The sequence below is a fragment of the Ranitomeya variabilis genome, chromosome 4 (assembly GCF_051348905.1).
Source record: "Ranitomeya variabilis isolate aRanVar5 chromosome 4, aRanVar5.hap1, whole genome shotgun sequence".
In the NCBI taxonomy this organism is placed as follows: domain Eukaryota; kingdom Metazoa; phylum Chordata; class Amphibia; order Anura; family Dendrobatidae; genus Ranitomeya; species Ranitomeya variabilis.
This window is the reverse complement of record NC_135235.1, coordinates 582,494,444-582,513,231: the sequence shown is the minus strand read 5'-3', so window position 1 is coordinate 582,513,231 and position 18,788 is coordinate 582,494,444. Positions and strand designations below refer to the sequence as shown.

At 47.6% G+C, this 18,788-nt stretch overlaps 1 protein-coding gene across 2 annotated transcripts in view; it reads right to left on the bottom strand.

The window, feature by feature from the left end:
• Positions 1-419: 419 nt before the first annotated feature.
• The window catches only part of HELZ2 (helicase with zinc finger 2), a 43,516-nt gene continuing 25,147 nt past the window's right edge, over positions 420-18,788 (bottom strand). For both annotated transcript variants that reach the window (XM_077253015.1, XM_077253014.1), the window contains exons 12-20: positions 17,794-17,955; positions 15,933-16,074; positions 15,726-15,842; positions 14,184-14,376; positions 13,969-14,103; positions 13,028-13,243; positions 9,487-9,640; positions 9,234-9,401; positions 420-1,615 (exon numbers count right to left, since the gene is read on the bottom strand). In XM_077253015.1, the coding sequence (XP_077109130.1) occupies positions 1,497-1,615; positions 9,234-9,401; positions 9,487-9,640; positions 13,028-13,243; positions 13,969-14,103; positions 14,184-14,376; positions 15,726-15,842; positions 15,933-16,074; positions 17,794-17,955 (1,406 nt within the window). In that variant the 3' untranslated portion in view covers positions 420-1,496. The remainder of the gene's footprint in view (positions 1,616-9,233; positions 9,402-9,486; positions 9,641-13,027; positions 13,244-13,968; positions 14,104-14,183; positions 14,377-15,725; positions 15,843-15,932; positions 16,075-17,793; positions 17,956-18,788) is intronic.

The following is an 18,788-nucleotide window of genomic DNA, read 5'->3' as shown; positions in this document are numbered from 1 at the left end:
TAGGATTTATGGTGTACAAAATGCTGACACCTTTGATTAATTTGACAGGCGGACGTGGGCATGCCCAAACTCCTCCCTGCCCCAGAGCTTATTCAAACTGGCATGAAGAAGCCAAAAGTTGCCAAATTTTCCCAGTTGGCGCAAAAAATGTGCAAATTTTCAAAGCTTTTACACCACTTTTCTGGTGTAAAAACTTTGATGAATTAGCCCCGTAGGGTTTTTTTATAGTCTGCAACCTTAGCAACACACAGATCTACATGAGAACTGTATACACAAAACAATAGGATATTTTTAATTAAGACTATACATTTTCCTTTTCCTTGCAGAGGATGTAATCGCAGGGACTATATGGTTATATATTTAGGTGAGAAATAAGGCGGCACATTTCAGTGATGATACTGATCAAATGACAACATATATTGCAGCTAATGGGCATTTATTTCACAATTCATCTTTTGATTCTAGTTAAAATTACAAACATTGTTCCAATTTATAAAATATAAATTAAAAAGATTAAAAAAATCCCACTGACAATGTATTTATACCACCATAGCTCTGTCCGCAAACAGAAAGAGCTCAGAAAATCTTAAATGAACACACCTGTCCAAACACAGTGTTATGCCTACTGCAGGCCACAAGGGGGCAGAGCATGACACGTGATTAAAGAACACCTTGTGGCATGGTATCCCCCATGCCTCGGACCCTACACCAGACATGTCAACATGTACCATTTTTGTTTGGATTTTTCCTTTAGATCTATTCCTTACCCCATCCTAAAAGGACAATAAAACATTAAAATCTTAGTAGTTTTAAAATGTATAAAATTTGTTCATAAATAGATAAAAATCTTAAAAAAAGAGGGAAGGCAGTCAGCAAATATCAGTGTTTACCTGAGGAGCTAGCAATCTAATGCTAGATATGTACAGATCCTGAATACACTGGTGATCATTGGGTAATGGAATATTTACACAAGAATAAAAAAGTTTCGAAAACTGTAAGGAGACGACTCACTGCTGGTAACAACATAATTTTTTGGTCCAAATCTGAAAAGTGCTTCATTCACCCCCATTCTGCTGGTCCACACATGAATACAATGAATGGTGGGGGAGTGGAGGGTACAGATGGCTGTTAATATCTGACCCCAGTACCAAAAAAAGTCAGAAAATGTAAAAAAAAAAAAAAAATTAATAATTTAAAACCTGCAGTTCCATGTATGACCACAGAGTAGCAGCACATATCACTCCATTTCATGCTATCAGTGCCTGCACTGAGTTACATGTATAAAGTTTATCACTGAAGCCCCCTATAGTTATTCCCCTGTCTGCCCCCACAGGAATGTTCCATTAATAGAATTTTGAGGAAGCAGTTACATCAGCCTGTGGGCTACTAAAGAACGTTCCACTATTTCTGGAATATTTACACCTGAGACACATTAGTTCATTTCTAAAGTGATGACACCTGGTTGGTGATTGTGCTCTCAACCCTTCCGGAGACTCTCAGCGACGTCGCGGAGCTCGAACATTGATGTCAGTACAATCTACAACTACCGCGTTCTGACTGTAGTGCTGCAGCAGCTGATCCCAGAGGCGAGAACATCTCAGTAGGAGAGGATTTCCTGCAGAGATAAAGCATGCAATAATGATTAAAAGGCAAAGAAATATAAGATGTGCTCTGCTCTGTATACTGCGTGATCGGTGACGTGCTCTGCTCTGTATACTGTGTGATCGGTGACGTGCTCTGCTCTGTATACTGTGTGATCGGTGACGTGCTCCGCTCTGTATACTGTGTGATCGGTGACGTGCTCTGCTCTGTATACTGTGTGGTCGGTGACGTGCTCTGCTCTGTATACAGTGTGGTCGGTGACGTGCTCTGCTCTGTATACTGTGTGATCGGTGACGTGCTCTGCTCTGTATATTGTGCGATCGGTGACGTGCTCTGCTCTGTATACTGTGTGATCGGTGACGTGCTCCGCTCTGTATACTGTGTGATCGGTGACGTGCTCTGCTCTGTATACAGTGTGGTCGGTGACGTGCTCCGCTCTGTATACAGTGTGGTCGGTGACGTGCTCTGCTCTGTATACTGTGTGATCGGTGACGTGCTCTGCTCTGTATACTGTGTGATCGGTGACGTGCTCTGCTCTGTATACTGTGATTGGTGACGTGCTCTGCTCTGTATACTGTGTGATCGGTGACTTGCTCTGCTCTGTATACTGTGTGATCGGTGACGTGCTGTGCTCTGCTCTGTATGCTGTGTGATCGGTGACGTGCTCCGCTCTGTATACTGTGTGATCGGTGACGTGCTCTGCTCTGTATACTGTGTGATCGGTGACGTGCTCTGCTCTGTATACTGTGTGATCGGTGACGTGCTCTGCTCTGTATACTGTGTGATCGGTGACGGGCTCCGCTCTGTATACTGTGTGGTCGGTGACGTGCTCCGCTCTGTATACTGTGTGGTCGGTGACGTGCTCCGTTCTGTATACTGTGTGATCGGTGACGTGCTCCGCTCTGTATACTGTGTGGTCGGTGACGTGCTCTGCTCTGTATACTGTGTGATCGGTGACGTGCTCTGTATACTGTGTGATCGGTGACGTGCTCCGCTCTGTATACTGTGTGATCGGTGACGTGCTCCGCTCTGTATACTGTGTGGTCGGTGACGTGCTTCGCTCTGTATACAGTGTGATCGGTGACGTGCTCTGCTCTGTATACAGTGTGGTCGGTGACGTGCTCTGCTCTGTATACTGTGTGATCGGTGACGTGCTCTGCTCTGTATACTGTGTGATCGGTGACGTGCTCTGCTCTGTATACTGTGTGATCGGTGACGTGCTCCGCTCTGTATACTGTGTGATCGGTGACGTGCTCCGCTCTGTATACTGTGTGATCGGTGACGTGCTCTGCTCTGTATACAGTGTGGTTGGTGACGTGCTCTGCTCTGTATACTGTGTGATCGGTGACGTGCTCTGCTCTGTATACTGTGTGATCGGTGACGTGCTCTGCTCTGTATACTGTGATTGGTGACGTGCTCTGCTCTGTATACTGTGTGATCGGTGACTTGCTCTGCTCTGTATACTGTGTGATCGGTGACGTGCTGTGCTCTGCTCTGTATGCTGTGTGATCGGTGACGTGCTCCGCTCTGTATACTGTGTGATCGGTGACGTGCTCTGCTCTGTATACTGTGTGATCGGTGATGTGCTCTGCTCTGTATACTGTGTGATCGGTGACGTGCTCTGCTCTGTATACTGTGTGATCGGTGACGGGCTCCGCTCTGTATACTGTGTGGTCGGTGACGTGCTCCGCTCTGTATACTGTGTGGTCGGTGACGTGCTCCGTTCTGTATACTGTGTGATCGGTGACGTGCTCCGCTCTGTATACTGTGTGGTCGGTGACGTGCTCTGCTCTGTATACTGTGTGATCGGTGACGTGCTCTGTATACTGTGTGATCGGTGACGTGCTCCGCTCTGTATACTGTGTGATCGGTGACGTGCTCCGCTCTGTATACTGTGTGGTCGGTGACGTGCTTCGCTCTGTATACAGTGTGATCGGTGACGTGCTCTGCTCTGTATACAGTGTGGTCGGTGACGTGCTCTGCTCTGTATACTGTGTGATCGGTGACGTGCTCTGCTCTGTATACTGTGTGATCGGTGACGTGCTCCGCTCTGTATACTGTGTGATCGGTGACGTGCTCCGCTCTGTATACTGTGTGATCGGTGACGTGCTCTGCTCTGTATAGAGTGTGGTCGGTGACGTGCTCTGCTCTGTATACTGTGTGGTCGGTGACGTGCTCTGCTTTGTATACTGTGTGATCGGTGACGTGCTCTGCTCTGTATACTGTTATGATCCGGTGGTAGGATCACAAAACTGACCTGACCTGTAAACCAGAATATTAGGACAAGTTCTGGGGATGTGGAAGCTATACTGACCGCAATCCTGATCCTATCCACACACACTAAAGGCAGCCGTGGAGCGTTACCTAAAAACCTAGACGCCTCTTCACAGCCTAAGAAACTGGCTACCCCTAGAGAGAAAGCAAAGACCTCACTTGCCTCAGAGAAATAACCCCAAAGTTTTAGACAGCCCCCCACAAATAATAACGGTGAGATAAGGGGAAAGTACAAACGTAGAAATGAAACAGGTTTAGCAAATGAGGCCCGCTAACACTAGACAGACAGAAGATAGCTAGGAATCTGTGCGGTCAGTACAAAAACTATCAAAAACAAACCACGCAGAGAATACAAGAACCCCCACACCGACTCACGATGTGAGGGGCGCACTCTGCACCCCAGAACTAACCAGCAAGCGAAAAATCACATTAAAGCAAGCTGGACTGAACTCATCATATACTGAGAAACGTTTTCAAGGAAATAATGAGCAAAATGAACAAGCAAGACTTAGCTTCTCCAGTAGGAGACAGGTCACAAGGAAGATCCAGGAGTGATCAGAATCAGGACTGAATACAACGACAGCAGGCCACAAGTGAAGGTCCAGGTGAGTTAAATAGGAACAGCAAAGCAGGAAATGAAGCAGCTGAGCCCAGCCACAGACCAGCCATATCGCTAAAGGCCACAGAGGGAGCCCAAGAACAAACTCACACAGTACCACTCATGACCAGAGGAGGGAGCCCGAGAACGGAATTCACAACAGTATACTGTGTGATCGGTGACGTGCTCTGCTCTGTATACAGTGTGGTCGGTGACGTGCTCTGCTCTGTATACTGTGTGATCGGTGACGTGCTCCGCTTTGTATACTGTGTGATCGGTGACGTGCTCCGCTCTGTATACTGTGTGGTCGATGACGTGCTCTGCTCTGTATACAGTGTGGTCGGTGACGTGCTCCGCTCTGTATACTGTGTGGTCGGTGACGTGCTCCGCTCTGTATACTGTGTGGTCGGTGACGTGCTCCGTTCTGTATACTGTGTGGTCGGTGACGTGCTCTGCTCTGTATACTGTGTGATCGGTGACGTGCTGTGCTCTGCTCTGTATACTGTGTGATCGGTGAAGTGCTCTGCCCTGTATACTGTGTGATCGGTGACGTGCTCCGCTCTGTATACTGTGTGGTCGGTGATGTGCTCCGCTCTGTATACTGTGTGATCGGTGACGTGCTCCGCTCTGTATACTGTGTGGTCGGTGACGTGCTCCGCTCTGTATACTGTGTGATCGGTGACGTGCTCCGCTCTGTATACTGTGTGGTCGGTGACGTGCTCCGCTCTGTATACTGTGTGATCGGTGACGTGCTCCGCTCTGTATACTGTGTGGTCGGTGACGTGCTCCGCTCTGTATACTGTGTGGTCGGTGACGTGCTCCGCTCTGTATACTGTGTGGTCGGTGACGTGCTCCGCTCTGTATACAGTGTGGTCGGTGACGTGCTCTGCTCTGTATACTGTGTGATCGGTGACGTGCTCTGCTCTGTATACTGTGTGATCGGTGACGTGCTCTGCTCTGTATACTGTGTGGTCGGTGACGTGCTCTGCTCTGTATGCTGTGTGGTCGGTGACGTGCTCCGCTCTGTATACAGTGTGGTCGGTGACGTGCTCCGCTCTGTATACAGTGTGGTCGGTGACGTGCTCTGCTCTGTATACTGTGTGGTCGGTGACGTGCTCCGCTCTGTATACTGTGTGGTCGGTGACGTGCTCCGCTCTGTATACAGTGTGGTCGGTGACGTGCTCTGCTCTGTATACTGTGTGATCGGTGACGTGCTCTGCTCTGTATACTGTGTGATCGGTGACGTGCTCTGCTCTGTATACTGTGTGGTCGGTGACGTGCTCTGCTCTGTATGCTGTGTGGTCGGTGACGTGCTCTGCTCTGTATGCTGTGTGGTCGGTGACGTGCTCTGCTCTGTATACTGTGTGATCGGTGACGTGCTCCGCTCTGTATACTGTGTGGTCGGTGACGTGCTCCGCTCTATATACTGTGTGATCGGTGACGTGCTCCGCTCTGTATACTGTGTGATCGGTGACGTGCTCCGCTCTGTATACTGTGTGATCGGTGACGTGCTCTGCTCTGTATACTGTGTGGTCGGTGACGTGCTCCGCTCTGTATACTGTGTGGTCGGTGACGTGCTCCGCTCTGTATACTGTGTGATCGGTGACGTGCTCCGCTCTGTATACTGTGTGGTCGGTGACGTGCTCTGCTCTGTATACTGTGTGGTCGGTGACGTGCTGTGCTCTGCTCTGTATACTGTGTGATCGGTGAAGTGCTCTGCTCTGTATACTGTGTGATCGGTGACATGCTCCGCTCTGTATACTGTGTGATCGGTGACGTGCTCCGCTCTGTATGCTGTGTGGTCGGTGACGTGCTCCGCTCTGTATACTGTGTGATCGGTGACGTGCTCCGCTCTGTATACTGTGTGATCGGTGACGTGCTCCGCTCTGTATACTGTGTGGTCGGTGACGTGCTCCGCTCTATATACTGTGTGATCGGTGACGTGCTCCGCTCTGTATACTGTGTGATTGGTGACGTGCTCCGCTCTGTATACTGTGTGGTCGGTGATGTGCTGTGCTCTGCTCTGTATACTGTGTGATCGGTGAAGTGCTCTGCTCTGTATACTGTGTGATCGGTGACGTGCTCCGCTCTGTATGCTGTGTGGTCGGTGACGTGCTCTGCTCTGTATACTGTGTGATCGGTGAAGTGCTCTGCTCTGTATACTGTGTGATCGGTGACGTGCTCCGCTCTGTATGCTGTGTGGTCGGTGACGTGCTCCGCTCTGTATACTGTGTGATCGGTGACGTGCTCCGCTCTGTATACTGTGTGATCGGTGACGTGCTCCGCTCTGTATACTGTGTGGTCGGTGACGTGCTCCGCTCTGTATACTGTGTGATCGGTGACGTGCTCCGCTCTGTATACTGTGTGGTCGGTGACGTGCTCCGCTCTATATACTGTGTGATCGGTGACGTGCTCCGCTCTGTATACTGTGTGATCGGTGACGTGCTCCGCTCTGTATACTGTGTGATCGGTGACATGCTCCGCTCTGTATACTGTGTGGTCGGTGACGTGCTCCGCTCTGTATACTGTGTGATCGGTGACGTGCTCCGCTCTGTATACTGTGTGATCGGTGACGTGCTCCGCTCTGTATACTGTGTGGTCGGTGACGTGCTCTGCTCTGTATACTGTGTGGTCGGTGACGTGCTGTGCTCTGCTCTGTATACTGTGTGATCGGTGAAGTGCTCTGCTCTGTATACTGTGTGATCGGTGACGTGCTCCGCTCTGTATACTGTGTGGTCGGTGACGTGCTCTGCTCTGTATGCTGTGTGGTCGGTGACGTGCTCCGCTCTGTATACTGTGTGATCGGTGACGTGCTCCGCTCTGTATACTGTGTGATCGGTGACGTGCTCCGCTCTGTATACTGTGTGGTCGGTGACGTGCTCCGCTCTGTATACTGTGTGATCGGTGACGTGCTCCGCTCTGTATACTGTGTGGTCGGTGACGTGCTCTGCTCTGTATACTGTGTGGTCGGTGACGTGCTGTGCTCTGCTCTGTATACTGTGTGATCGGTGAAGTGCTCTGCTCTGTATACTGTGTGATCGGTGACGTGCTCCGCTCTGTATACAGTGTGGTCGGTGACGTGCTCTGCTCTGTATAATGTGTGATCGGTGACGTGCTCTGCTCTGTATATTGTGCGATCGGTGACGTGCTCTGCTCTGTATACTGTGGGATCGGTGACGTGCTCTGCTCTGTATACTGTGCGATCGGTGACGTGCTCTGCTGTGTATACTGTGTGATCGGTGACGTGCGCTGCTCTGTATACTGTGTGATCGGTGACGTGCTGTGCTCTGTATACTGTGCGATCAGTGATGTGCTCTGCTCTGTATACTGTGTGATTGGTGATGTGCTCTGCTCTGTATACTGTGTGATCGGTGACGTGCTCCGCCATGTATGCTGTGTGATCGGTGACGTGCTCTGCTCTGTATACTGTGTGATCGGTGACGTGCTCTGCTCTGTATACTGTGCGATCGGTGACGTGCTCTGCTCTGTATATTGTGCGATCAGTGACGTGCTCTGCTGTGTATACTGTGCGATCGGTGACGTGCTCTGCTCTGTATACTGTGTGATCGGTGATGTGCTCTGCTCTGTATATTGTGCGATCGGTGACGTGCTCTGCTCTGTATACTGTGTGATCGGTGAAGTGCTCTGCTCTGTATACTGTGTGATCGGTGACGTGCTCCGCTCTGTATGCTGTGTGGTCGGTGACGTGCTCTGCTCTGTATACTGTGTGATCGGTGAAGTGCTCTGCTCTGTATACTGTGTGATCGGTGACGTGCTCCGCTCTGTATGCTGTGTGGTCGGTGACGTGCTCTGCTTTGTATACTGTGTGATCGGTGACGTGCTCCGCTCTGTATACTGTGTGATCGGTGACGTGCTCCGCTCTGTATACTGTGTGGTCGGTGACGTGCTCCGCTCTGTATACTGTGTGATCGGTGACGTGCTCCGCTCTGTATACTGTGTGATCGGTGACGTGCTCCGCTCTGTATACTGTGTGGTCGGTGACGTGCTCTGCTCTGTATACTGTGTGGTCGGTGACGTGCTGTGCTCTGCTCTGTATACTGTGTGATCGGTGAAGTGCTCTGCTCTGTATACTGTGTGATCGGTGACGTGCTCCGCTCTGTATACTGTGTGGTCGGTGACGTGCTCTGCTCTGTATGCTGTGTGGTCGGTGACGTGCTCCGCTCTGTATACTGTGTGGTCGGTGACGTGCTCTGCTCTGTATACTGTGTGATCGGTGACGTGCTCTGCTCTGTATACTGTGTGATCGGTGACGTGCTGTGCTCTGTATACTGTGCGATCAGTGATGTGCTCTGCTCTGTATACTGTGATTGGTGATGTGCTCTGCTCTGTATACTGTGTGATTGGTGACGTGCTCCGCCATGTATGCTGTGTGATCGGTGACGTGCTCTGCTCTGTATACTGTGTGATCGGTGACGTGCTCTGCTCTGTATACTGTGCGATCGGTGACGTGCTCTGCTCTGTATATTGTGCGATCAGTGACGTGCTCTGCTGTGTATACTGTGCGATCGGTGACGTGCTCTGCTCTGTATACTGTGTGATCGGTGATGTGCTCTGCTCTGTATATTGTGCGATCGGTGACGTGCTCTGCTCTGTATACTGTGTGATTGGTGACGTGCGCTGCTCTGTATACTGTGTGATTGGTGACGTGCTCCGCCATGTATGCTGTGTGATCGGTGACGTGCTCTGCTTTGTATACTGTGATTGGTGATGTGCTCCGCCATGTATGCATTCTCCGTACCTAGGACACACAGTCCCTCCTTTGCTCTTGTAAGTGCCACATTTATCTGGTTTGGGTCTGAAAGAAAACCAAGATATTGCCGCAGCCAACTGTACGTAGGTCGAGAATCGTACTCTTCAGCCGAAGTCGTACGAACGGTGGAAAAGATGACATATCGCCACTCACTCCCTGCAGGTGGAGGAAAGGTATATGTAATACTGCTGTAAGACACCGCTAATATACCGTAATATCCATATAATGGGCTAATAGTAACCTTGGCTCTTCATGATGGTGCAGGCGGTGACCTCCCTCAGTCCCTGTTCTTGCAGTTTCTTTGTGACCAATGCCACCTGGGCATTGTAAGGGGTCAGGATAACGATGTCTTTAGCAGAAACAGACCGACTGACCAGAAGTTTTGCCAAACGCACCTGAAAACGTAATTGAGAAAACAGTTAAAATATCCACCAGCCTATCAGAGGCTGGCAGCTGACGTCGGTGCAAAGTCACCAGCATATGATGGCACTGCCATGCTCCAGCCCGTCCACACTGTATATGGAGCAGAAAGAGGACGCCACAAGCCCGAGGACAGGAAAGAAGAATCTTTTTTTTTTTTTTGCTACAGATAGCCGGCAATATTGGGGACACGTGGGGACCAGGATGAGGAACTTTATTATATAGAGGCTCAGGATTAGGGACATTACATGAAGAGCCCAAGATGGGGACATTATTACAGGAAGAGGCCCAGGATGAGGGACATTACAGGAAAAGCCCAGGATGAGGACATTATTACAGCAAGGGTCCCAGGATGAGGGATATTACAGGAAGAGCCCATGATGGCGAAATTATTACAGGAAGGGGCCCAGGATGGGGGATATTATTACAGGATGGGTCCACAAAGGGGACATTGTTATAGGATGGGGGACATTACTACAGGAATAAGCCAAGATGGGTGACATATTTACTGTATAGAGGCCAGAATGAGGAACATTACATAATTGGTTTATGGTGGCAAGTGGGGGACATAATTACGGTAGGGGCCAATTAAGGGATATTATCACTGCTATAATATATTTTACTTTTGAGGATACTGTTTTCAATGGGGGAGGAGGGATGTCCTGTTAGTGTGCAGGGCTTCACTATGTTGCTTTTTTTTCTTCCTTCTAGTGAAGTGTTGAAGTCGGGGGGGGGGGGGGAAGTGGGGAATATGTCCAAGAAACGATCAGCTATAGATGAAGAAGTGATAGCCTTCTGCGCAAGATGAAGAAGAAAAGTGAAGATAAATTACTTCAACTAGACGTGTCACTGTACACTTACACTATACATAAACAAAAACACGGAGGAAAAAAGTCCACCCAAACATATTTAGAAAACAATATTCAAAAGGTTTATTAGGTAATCAATCATATACAAATACAGATATGTAAAATACAAAACATGGGTGTATTGTCAATACAGCCATATAGCAGAAGACACATAAAGGAGAAAATGCGGCAATGACCAAGTCAGGGGGGGAGCACTCAAATAAACCTTTTGGGTGGCAGCATCAATTCAAAGTATAGAGAAAACGTATGACCAAATGCAGTCACTATGTCCAACTCACATGGCTGAATTGCCCAAAATACATGATCACATCTTCATATGTACATATAGTCGCTGCTTACCCATTGTGGATCAGGTATGGCCTCCCCACCTCACTCGGTCCCCCCGGACGCGCGTTTCGCGTGGCTTTTTCAACAGGGTGTATCCATAGTGTGTCTCATTGTGCTTAAATATCATAAACCTGGAAGTAGAACCGGTGAAATCGGCGCATGCGCAGTGGTGTCCAGAGTGCATCATCCAGTAAGGCCATCACAGTGGGGCGTGTGTGAGAGGCGGAGCTCCACCTTCTAAACACAAGGAGTGTAACACTCCCCACTTGTAAGTGATAGGTCCACGAGAAGATGGCTACGATGGACGACACCGGGCATGCGCACCACCAGCTCCCAATTAAAAGCCCATGGCTACAGCCATTTTCTTAGTGATGAAAACAGACTCGCTCGAAAAACAGAACGCCGCAGCGTCCCAAAATGTACGTAAAACCGGAACGCTAGATAGATTCAAAAACGTACTCAGTAGAGTGGAAAAGCGAGACGCTAAAAAGATGCAAAAACTTATAACGCAACTCATATGTTCAAAGTAAGTGAAATTACATATAAACAATAAAAAGAGAAGAAAGAGACAACCTTCATGACTGTAATATTACTTACACTATACAGTATATAGAACACTCCAGTTCACACTTGTATACTATATACAGAACTCCTTTGTATAATGTCACCAGTGATTATTGTATTACCTATACACTATATACAGAGCTCCTGTGTATAATTTCACCGGAGATTACGGCATTACCTGTACACTGTACTCTATATATAGAGCTCTAGTGTATAATGTCACTGGTGATCACTGTATTACCTGTACACTATATATAGAGCTCCTGTGTATAATGTAACTAGTGATCACTTTATTACCTGTACACTATATACAGAGCTCCTGTGTATAATGTCACCAATGATCACTGTATTACCTGTACACTATATAGTGTATACAGCGCTCCTGTGCATAATGTCACTTGTGATCAGTTTTACCTGTACACTATACACTATATACTATATACAGAGCTCTAGTGTATAATGTCACTAGTGATTACTGTATTTAATACCTGTACATTTACACTATATACAGAGCTCCTGTGTATAATGTCACTGGTGATCACTATATTACCTGTACACTGACACTATATGCAGAACTCCTCTGTATAATGTCACTGGTGATCACTATATTACCTGTACACTGACACTATATTCAAAACTCCTGTGTATAATGTCACTAGTGATCACTGTATTTCCTGTACACTATATACAGAGCTCCTGTGTATAATGTCACTAGTGATCACTGTATTTATTACCTGTACACTTACACTATATACAGAGCATTTACATATAATGGCACTGATAGTAATATTAGTGTTATTACTATTGTGGTTTTTATTAATGATCAGTATTGTAATATCTGGTCACTATGTGGTGGTAATATGTAGTCATGGTGTGGCGGTATTTGTTCCCTGTATGTGGTATTATTTGGTATAGTGATAATATATGGTCTGATCACAGTGTGATGTTATTTTGTGCATATTTGTCTTCTAGCTTCTGAGGTGAAATATTAGGTGTAGCAGACAGTTGAGGTGACAGGTGGACAGGAGGTCACCCTTTCCAATTTGAGCAGGGTTCCTTTGGTACCAATTTTAAAAACTTGTAGAAAACCCCTTTAATACTATTCACTATAGTAAGTGATTGACAGTTTCACTGGAACAGCGTATACTTGACAGGCGGCAATGAGACTATGAGGTGGGGTAAAGAGGGTAAAGCACCTTTACTTTTCGTTACTGTTACTTGTATTTTCTGGTTGAGGAAAATGTGCTTGAAAATACGTGTGGCTACCAAAAGGGTCATGGCAATTAAATGGGCATGGTTTCCTAACACGAATAGGGAAACCTGTTAAACAATTGAACCCCACTCCTGCCCCTAGTGGTGGCTAAAGTCAGAACAAATTCTATAATTTAACTGTGCGAGTATGAGCCTAGTAAATACCAAATTATGGATTAGAAATTAAATAGCCCTGGGAATAATCCTTTTTACTCCATTCAGGTCACCATTATATTGCACAGACCTGTTAAGAAGCAGTTTTATAGTATATGGGCTATATACGATAGTGGTAGCTACAGGACGGCCACTTTAGGCAGCGAAGTAAAGGGACAGGGGGCGATGTATACATACCGCCTGCTCAGCCTCCTTAGTGTTTGCTTTTGAGTTAATATTCCCTTCTTCACTGGTCACTGTCAGACTCTGCTCTTGTCCAAACACCTTCCCAAACAGCAGGGGGCAGCAGTAGTTTTGGTAGTAGAATAGACTGGGCTGTAGTGTGATTGAGGTTGAAGTGCGCAAGCGACCATCGTAGAACTGATTGGACGGGAATTCACAGATATCCGAATGCTGGAGACAGAGAGAAAGCAGGAGACATGAGCTTTATTACAATCCGCTACTTATAATGTCCGTCTTGCTCAAGGCTTCAGCGGCTAAAATCTATTAAAGGAGTTGTCCACTAGTATGACAACCCCTTCTTCATCTAAATGCTTGGCACCAATAAAATAATAAAGCCTATACTCACCTCCTGTGCCGGCGCCGCAAAGGAGGCCCTGAGCCATTCCACCGAGGAGGTGGGGCCCTTTGTTGCTCCACAGATGAGGTGGGGCTCTGAGTGGTGCCACCAAGGAGGCAGGGCCCTGAACAGTGCCACTGAGGAGGCAGGACCCTGAAAGGTGCCACCGAGGAGGCTCTGCGCCATGCCATTGAGGAGGCGGGATCCTTAGCTGTGTCACAGATGAGGTGGGGCCCAGAGCCATCACAATGAAGTATTGAGTGATCTGCTCGAGCATCAGTTCGCCAATTTGCTAGTGGGCCCCTCTAAGTGTGTAGCCTGGGGCAGCCATCCCCTTTGCTTGCTACAACTCTGATTCAATTAAATTGAGCAGACACTCATTTGGACAAGGTGGTGTTCTGAGAACAGACATGTTATTCTAATTTTGGCAGCTGGTACAGAGACCAGTAGAACTCTGCTTGTAGTGAACACCCAGTAGTGGTGTCTACAGGTAAATTTATAACACTGCGCTGTTTCGCAGTAGTGAGATCCGCCTCTATGGTAGGTAAAAGCCACTCACCATGCGGTACTGTGTGTCCAGCAACAGCGCCCTCTCCTGGTATCTCTCAAACAGTGAACGATCCATTTTCAAAGTACGGCAAACTTCATTCTTGATCACGGGCCGCAGCTGGCGGTGATCTCCAATCAGAACAATCTGTGGTAGAGAAAGTCTATGAGTGACAGTCACACCATAAGGCTCGGAAAATGATGGGCAGCAGCTATAGGCTCACTTACGGATTGTGCATTCTTGTGGCTGACAATGGGAACCAGCGTCTCTGGCTCCGTGCACATCGCACTCTCATCTATAATAATCTGAGACACTGGCAAATTTGTCAGGGTTTTGCTGGATGAGGTAACGCAGGTGCACAGAATGATGTCGTGGTGTTCAAGTTCCCATTTTCGAGCATCGCCCAGTAATTTTTTGTACCTATTTCAGAAAATACAGATGAGTTAAAAGGAGAGGAGTGATGGGCAGGTGCCTACTGAGGGGAGGAGTGAGGGGCAGGTGCCTACTGAGGGGAGGCATGATGGGCAGGTGCCTACTGAGGGGAGGAGTGAGGGCATGTGCCTACTGAGGGGAGGAGTGAGGGGCATGTGCCCACTGAGGGGAGGCATGATGGGCAGGTGTCTACTGAGGGGAGGAGTGAGGGCATGTGCCTACTGAGGGGAGGAGTGAGGGGCATGTGCCTACTGAGGGGAGGTGTGATGGGCAGGTGTCTATTGAGGGGAGGAGTGAGGGGCATGTGCCTACTGATTGGAGGAGTGAGGGGCATGTGCCTACTGAGGGGAGGAATGAGGGGCATGTGGCTACTGAGGGGAGGCGTGATGGGCAGGTGCCTACTGAGGGGAGGAGTGAGGGCAGGTGATTACTGAGGGGAGGAGTGATGGGCAGATGACTACTGAGGGGAGGAGTGATGGGCAGGTTACTACTGAGGGGAGGAGTTATGGGCAGGTGACTACTGAGGAGATACAGACAGGTGAGTGCAGGGGGAGAGTAGATACAGACAGGTGAGTGCAAGGGGAGAGGAGATACAGATAGGTGAGTGCAAGGGGAGAGGAGATACTGACAGGTAAGAGCAAGGGAAGAGGATATACAGACAGGTGAGTACAGGGGGAGAGGAGATACAGATAGGTGAGTGCAGGGAGAGAGGAGATACTGACAGGTGAGAGCAAGGGGAGAGGAGATACAGACAGGTGAGTGCAGGGGGAGAGGAGATACAGATAGGTGGGTTCAGGGAGAGAGGAGATACAGGCAGGTGAGTGCAGGGGGAGAGGAGATACAGACAGGTGAGTGCAGGGAGAGAGGAGATACAGACAGGTGAGAGCAAGGGGAGAGGAGATACAGATAGGTGAGTGCAGGGGGAGAGGAGATACAGACATGTGAGTGCAGGGAGAGAGGAGATACTGACAGGTGAGAGCAAGGGGAGAGGAGATGCAGACAGGTGAGTGCCGGGGGAGAGGAGATACAGACAGGTGAGTGCAGGGAGAGAGGAGATACAGACAGGTGAGTGCAGGGGAGAGGAGATACAGACAGGTGAGTGCAGGGGAGAGGAGATACAGACAGGTGAGAGGAGATACAAACAGGTGAGTGCAGGGGAGAGGAGATACAGACAGGTGAGTGCAGGGGAGAGGAGATACAGACAGGTGAGAGGAGATACAGACAGGAGTGCAGGGGAGAGGAGATACAGACAGGTGAGTGCAGGGGGAGAGGAGATACAGACAGGTGAGAAGAGAGGGGACAAGACCCAGGTGACGAGGCCTCCCCTTCCTCCTTACTTAGCCACGTTTTCCAGTGATATCTCATCTCCTCTCTGAATTTGTGCATCCATTTCTTGAATTTGCTTGGAATACGGATTTAAGGGCTGGCGGATCCGATGATGCAAAGTGATTGATCTGTGAGAGACAACATGCACTTAGTACTGTATGGGACTACTCCTCCTATCATCTGCCTGTACAATGACTAGAAGTCTAGGAGTGCATTACCTGAGACCTTCCAGTGGTTTGCCCTCCCTGAGGTATCCGGATACTCTGAGGTTGCTCCCGGGGTAAGGAAATTCAGACAGCTCCATTTGCTCACTATATATACGCAGTAGGCGGAGTTTGTTACGAAGTGGGAGGAGCTTTTCTAGAAAGAATAAGACCAATATGAGGATTGTCCAGTTCTGTCACCTCAGTCCTGACCCCATGTCCAGATGTTCACACTTGTGCTAAAATGAAGCATTGCCCATACACTGTGTTCCAAATTATTATGCAAATTGGATTTAAGTGTCATAAAGATTTAATTGTTTTGTTTTTCAAATAAACTCGTGGATGGTATTGTGTCTCAGGGCTCAATGAATCCCTGAAGTCAATCTTAAACACATGTGATAATTAGTTTTCCACGTGATTCTAATTAAAGAAAAACTACTTAAAAATGATGTTCCACATTATTAAGCAGGCCACAGGTTTCAAGCAATAAGGGAAATAAAAAGGATCTCTCTGCTGCTGAAAAGCGTTAAATAGTGCAATGCCTTGGACGGCATGAAAACATTAGATATTTCACGAAAAAATAAGAGTGATCATCGTACTGTTAAAAGAGATTTGTGGCTGAACCGGGCACAGACAAAGTTCATGCAGATAAAGGCATAATGAGGAAGGTTTCTGCCAGACAAATTCATTGGATTAAGAGAGCAGCTGTCAAAATACCATTACAAAGCAGCAGTTATTTGAAGCTGCTGGTGACCCTGGAGTTCCTCGAACCTCAAGGTGGAGGATCCTTCAAAGGCTTGCTGTGGTGCATAAACCTACTATCTGGCCACCCCTAAACAGTGTTCACAAGCAGAAATGGTTGCAGTGGGCCCAGACATACATGAAGACTAATTTTCAAACAGTCTTGTTTACTGATGAGTGTCGAGCAACCCTGGATGGTCCAGATGGATGGAGTAGTGGATGGTTTGTGGATAGCCACCATGTCCCAACAAGGCTGCGACGTCAGCATGGAGGTGGAGGAGTCATGTTTTGGGCCGGAATCATGGGGAACCAGCTGGTAGGGCCCTTTAAGGTTCCTGAGGGTGTGAAAATGACCTCTGCAAAGTTTATAGAGTTTCTGACTGACTACTTTCTTCCATGGTATAAAAAGCAGAAATGTGCCTTCAGGAGCAAAATCATCTTCATGCATGACAATGCACCATCTCATGCTGCAAAGAATACCTCTGAGTCTTTGGCTGCTATGGGCATAAAAGGAGATAAACTCATGGTGTGGCCACCATCTTCGCCTGACCTCAACCCTATAGAGAACCTTTGGAGTATCATCAAGCAAAAGATCTATGAGGGTGGGAGGCAGTTCACATCACAACAGCAGGTCTGGGAGGCTATTCTGACTTCATGCAAAGAAATACAAGCAGAAACTATCCAAAAACTCACAAGATCAATGGATGAAAAATTGAGAAGGTGACGTCAAAGAAGGGTTCCTATGGTAACATGTAACTTGGCCTGTTAGGAGGTTTTGGAGTTAAATAGCTTTTTTCTTCAGGGAATGTGACCTCCTAATGCTGCAAATTCAACAAATGAGCATTCTCAGTTCTTTAAAACATATCAAATGTTTAGAAATTCTACTGTGCCTAATAATTTGGAACAGAGCATTTTGAGGTTTTATTCATTTTGGAGATTATACTGTTATCATTGGGAGGTTTCTTCAATAAAATTTGATGTATAATCTAACGGGTGATGACTTTTATTAGACTGACTGTCATTTGCACCGACCATTTAGGAAAATCCAAGAAAAATGTCATTTGCATAATAATTTGGAACATGGGGTAGTTGCCCTTGTCTGGTGAATTAGGCAACATATAAGCGCCTAACTTACCGGCTACGACGTCCACAGACTTATTGGAGGGGCCACAATACATGAGCACCTGCCGGTCACCCACTTTTCCTTCCTCTTCATCCGTTGTTACAATCTCTAGATCTTCATTCGCTTCATTGAACCAATAAACCAGGTGAGCGCCAACTACAGTTTTCCCAGTTCCTGATGGAAGGTAAGAGCCCATAGGTTACCTGTATGTACCCTGCACACCTTGGATACAACAGCTCAGCAGACAGTATCACACAAGGCAGGCTCAGATACAACAGCTCAACAGACAGAATCACACAAGCCAGGTTCAGATACAGTAACAACAAGACAGTATTACAGTGGGTACAGAACGTATTCAGACCCCTTTAAATTTTTCACTCTCTTTCATTGCAGCCATTTGGTAAATTAAAAAAAGTTCATTTTTTCACATTAATGTACACTCTGCACCACAAACAGAAATGTAGAAATTTTTGCATATTTATTAAAAAAGAAAAACTGAAATATCACATGGTCATAAGTATTCAGACCCTTTGCTCAGACACTCATATTTAAGTCACATGCTGTCCATTTCCTTGTGATCCTCCTTGAGCTGGTTCTACTCCTTCATTGGAGTCCAGCTGATAGGACTTGATTTGGAAAGGCACACACCTGTCTATATAAGACCTCACAGCTCACAGTGCATGTCAGACCAAATGAGAATCATGAGGTCGAAGGAACTGACCAAGGAGCTCAGAGACAGAATTGTGGCAAGGCACAGATCTGGCCAAGGTTACAACATAATTTCTGCAGTACTCAAGGTTCCTAAGAGCACAGTGGCCTCCATAATCCTTAAATGGAGGAAGTTTGGGACCACCAGAAGTCTTCCTAGACCTGGCCGTCCAGCCAAACTGAGCAATCGTGGGAGAAGAGCCTTGGAGATCACTGTGGCTGAGCTCCAGAGATGCAGTAGGGAAATGGGAGAAAGTTCCACAAAATCAACTATCACTGCAGCCCTCCACCAGTCGGGC